The following is a 4,295-nucleotide window of genomic DNA, read 5'->3' on the forward strand; positions in this document are numbered from 1 at the left end:
AGAGCAAATGTGCGCAGGAAGAATTCCAACCTGTGTCATACTTATATGTTACTCATTAACTGACTGAAAAAAAGAAAAAGCTTCAGTTAGGAGTCATGTGAAGAAAGTGCTTCCTGCAGTACAGACATTGAGCAATGATAACATGCAAAGATTTTCAGATGATTGGGGAGATTCAGAAATGAGTATTTGAGTTTATTTCTTGATTTTACGGTCTACAAATCCACAATGGTGAAAAAAAGGCTGTCTTCCAGTGATGCTGTGTTCCAGTTTGAAAGTCTGGACAGCCCACAGAAGGCCCACTTGGAGACCCAGAACAGCTTCACGGATGGCCCCGGCTCAGTGTTTCTCAGGTGGGTGTCCTTGGGCACTGGCCTTCCCAGCTGCCAGCCTCGGGATCTCACGAGCTCCTTTCTCATCCCTGCAGTAGAATTCTACCAAGGGAAGCACAGACTAGATATTTTAGCCAGTGAATTCCAAGAGAACACATCAGAAAGCTATGATCTGAGAAAATAAAACTATTACTTCTATTTTAAAAATCACAATTGTCTGTGCCCTTTGCAGTACTTTTTTAATATTGGAGAACTGGTCCACTATGCATTGCCTTGTTTTTTGACTCAGGTTCCTAGGAAGAAAAGCCAAATATTTGAACCATAAACCAACTTCGGTGTAAAAATTACCTGATTTATTATTAAAATAGTTTTAATTATACACTTTTGGCTTTCTATTAACTATTTACAGTGATTTTTCAGAAGCTTTGACCCAATTAAAAACATATCCTTTTTCATTGTAGATATTAATATCCATACCAACGCTACTCTTATAATTATATATCTTGATAGAGATTCACATATCAGCTCTTTATTCCTTTTGACTCATAAGAATTCTCTAGCAACTTATAAAAAGTAAAAATCAAGAATAAATGGTAACACAAGAAATAGTTTCTCAACTAACTTTCCTGGAAACTTCTTAAGTAAAAGCAAAGGAATGAACATCACACCTGATCTGCACATTTATATCTGGAATGTCAAAGGTTAAATATGATCATTTATTTTCATTTTGAATTATTTACCCAAAGAACTGCTTAGAATGAAAGTTTTTTTTCAATCAACTAGAAAACAAAGAAATCCCATTTTATTTAAAAGCATTCACATATCAGAATGTCAAATTATGAAAACAAATTACATAACTTTTAGAAGAATAAGAGTCTGAACATACATAAAATACTGTTTAATGTTCGTATTTTAAAATTAGTTTGATTTTCTATTGCTTATAAGCACAAATCTATCCTATATACATTAGAGGCTGTGTAACCCAAAGCAAAATTCCTGTGAGTGAAAATGCAAAACTCTTTTATTCTTTACATATTTTGCTGAGGTCCAAGTGCCTTTTGACTTGCTTTGTAAGCTTAATTCATCAACCCTGCAATTAGAGCAGTAGTTCTAATCAAGAGAAATTAAACAAGCATGTATAAGCAAATAAATATACAACACATTGTTGTTGTTGTTGTTAAGTGCCATCTAGTTGATTCCTACTCATAGCAATCCTGTATAGGGTTCCTGAGGAGTGGCCGCAGAGTTTGAACTGATTCAAACTGATCTTTCAGTCCAGTGTTTATCCTAGAGAGCCACACCAGGATTCCATACAACACATAAAAATGAATAAATATAACTTAAGTAGATTTAAATAACTACAAGTGAATAAATAGGACAAAATGAAATTAAAACCTACATCAACCTTAAAGTTAAGCTCCTTTAAAGCAAAGATCCCAGGTGTCTTTCTCCTCCATATTGAGTATTCAGAATATTAAATGTATGTTTTATCATCTATAAGTGATTTTTTTAAATGTGTGTTAGAAGTTACCAAAAGACATACGAACATTTGTATTTCCAAATAGTTTGATTATGTACAAGGCATGAAGGATACAGTCATTGTAGAGATAAACCTAGGCCCTGCTCTCACAGAGATGACAAAAAAAAGCAAAAATTTTTGAATGAATGAATACCTATTTTGTTATTAGGTTCCATTTAGTTGGTTATGACTCATCACAATGAAACACCACTAAGACCTGCACCATCCTCACAATCATTGTTGTGTGTGAGTCCATGGTTGCAACCACTGTATCAATTCATCACAGCTCCCTCTTCTTACTGACTCTACTCTTTCTAGTGTAATGTCCTTCCTGATAACGTGTCCAAAGTACAGGAGACCAAGTCTCACCATCCTCACGTCTAAAGAGTCTTCTGCCTATACTTCTTCCAAGACAGATTTATTTGTTCTTCTGAAAGTCCATGGTATATTCCAGGGGTGGGGAACATTTTTTTCTGCCAAAATTTATAACATCATTTGTGGGCCATACAAAATTATCAATGCAAAAATTAACCTGCTGTATTTGGTCAAACATTTAATTAACTCACCCCTAAGGTGTGGTGCTGTGGGTTAATGTGCCAGACTGCAAAGCCGTTTGAACTGCAAGGTTGGTTGTTCAAGCTCATCAGCTGATCCTCGGAAACACTATACAGAGTTGCTATGGTCAAAACCGACTCAATGGCACTTCACAACAACAGCAATGTAATGACTTGAACTTCAGTTGTCTTGGCAGGGCCAGACCAAATGATTTTGCAGGCCAGATATTCCCTGGTGGTGGTGGTTGTGTGCCATGGAGTTGGTTCCGACTCATAGCAACCCTGTACAGGGTTTCTGAGGCTATAAATCTTTACCTGAGCAGAAAGCCTTATCTTTCTCCTGCAGAACAGCTGGTAATTTCAAACTGCTGACCTTGGGGTTGGCAGCCTGATTAGTAACCACTATGCTACCAGAGTCTTTACCAACACCATGATTCAAAGGCATCAGTTCTCCTTTGGTCCTCTTATTCATTGTCCAGCTTTTGCATTCATATGTGGCAACTGAAAATACCATGGCTTGGGTCAGGCGCATCTTAGGTCTCAAAGTGACATCTTTGATTTTTAATAACACTTTAAAGAGTTCTTTTATAGCAGATTTGTCCAAAGCAGTGTGTCATTTGATTTCTTGCTTCTATAGATGCTGATTGTGGATCCAAGTAAGACTTAAATCCTTGACAAGTTCAGACTTTCTTCTGTGTGTCATGATATTGTTTTTTAGTCCAATTGTGAGGATTTTTGTTTTATGCTGAGATGTAATCTATAATAAAGGCTATCATTTTTTATCTTCATAAGCACATGCTGAAAGTCTTCACTTTCAACAAACAAGATTTGTCATCTGCATATCAAAGGTTTTGATGAGCAATATTTTGGGTAAAATATTGTCTCTTGTCTCCTCCTACATTTGTGCAAGAGTGTCTCTAAGTCATATACCTAAGAGAGGAATTCTTAGGTAATAAATTATGAGCATGAATATATTTTTCTTATTTTTGTAAGGTTTTAAAAATATTCCAGGGACTAATCTTTTGTCAGATATATTTGTTGCAAATACTTTTTCTAGCATAAGACCTATTTGAAGTATGTCAGGCTAGTATGTTATTTGAAGAGTTCTTATTCTTAATCTATCAATTTATTAATTACATTATTTATGGTTTTCCTCTGCTACGACTTAGTTAATAAAGACAAGGCTTTCTGCTCTCACAAAGATTTACAGCCTCGGAAACCCTATCCAGGGTTGCTATGAGTCTAAACTGACTCAACACTTGACAACCACAACAACAGAGGCACCTTGGAAAAGTCCTGGGGATCTACTTTTGAGAGGTCACAGCTATAAAAACCCAATTCTATACTACACACATGGGATTTCCATGAGTAAGAATCGACTCAGTAACAGCTAGTTTAATAGCATGCTATTCTCAATTATTGTCACTCTATAATAAAAACTTTATCATCTAATAGGTAAAGATTCTTTATTTAGTCCCGAAGCATTTGGCTATTATTATTCTTTTTTTAATGTTTTATTGTGGCATTTGGCTTTTTTGACCTTTTGCTCTTTCATTTAAATTTCAGAATGTTTGTTTAGCAAGGATTTTAAAATTTACATTACCTTGAATCTGTTGTTCAATTAGAGAAAATCTGCCATATTTACAGTGTTGAATCTTCCTACTTATAAACATGGTAAGCTCCTCCACTCATTTAGGTTTTCTTTAAGGCACCTCAGTGAACTTTTAGAATTTTCTATTCAAAGATCCTACACATCATTTGCTAGATGTATTCCTAGGTGCTTTAATTAAAATTTCTCTTGTTGACTGGTTCAGAAATATAGTTAAATTTCTAAATTAGTCCTATATTCAACACCTTTGTTATATCTTCTTATTGATTTAATGTAGACTTTAA

The 4,295-nt window shown here is 35.0% G+C and overlaps 1 protein-coding gene across 1 annotated transcript in view; it reads left to right on the forward strand.

The window, feature by feature from the left end:
* Window positions 1-225: 225 nt before the first annotated feature.
* The window catches only part of GRAMD3 (GRAM domain containing 3), a 167,604-nt gene continuing 163,534 nt past the window's right edge, over window positions 226-4,295 (forward strand). Inside the window, exon 1 of the mRNA XM_006870671.1 lies at window positions 226-350. Coding sequence (XP_006870733.1) covers window positions 226-350 — 125 coding nt within the window. The remainder of the gene's footprint in view (window positions 351-4,295) is intronic.

Source organism: Chrysochloris asiatica, unplaced genomic scaffold (assembly GCF_000296735.1).
Source record: "Chrysochloris asiatica unplaced genomic scaffold, ChrAsi1.0 scaffold00147, whole genome shotgun sequence".
NCBI classification, from domain to species: domain Eukaryota; kingdom Metazoa; phylum Chordata; class Mammalia; order Afrosoricida; family Chrysochloridae; genus Chrysochloris; species Chrysochloris asiatica.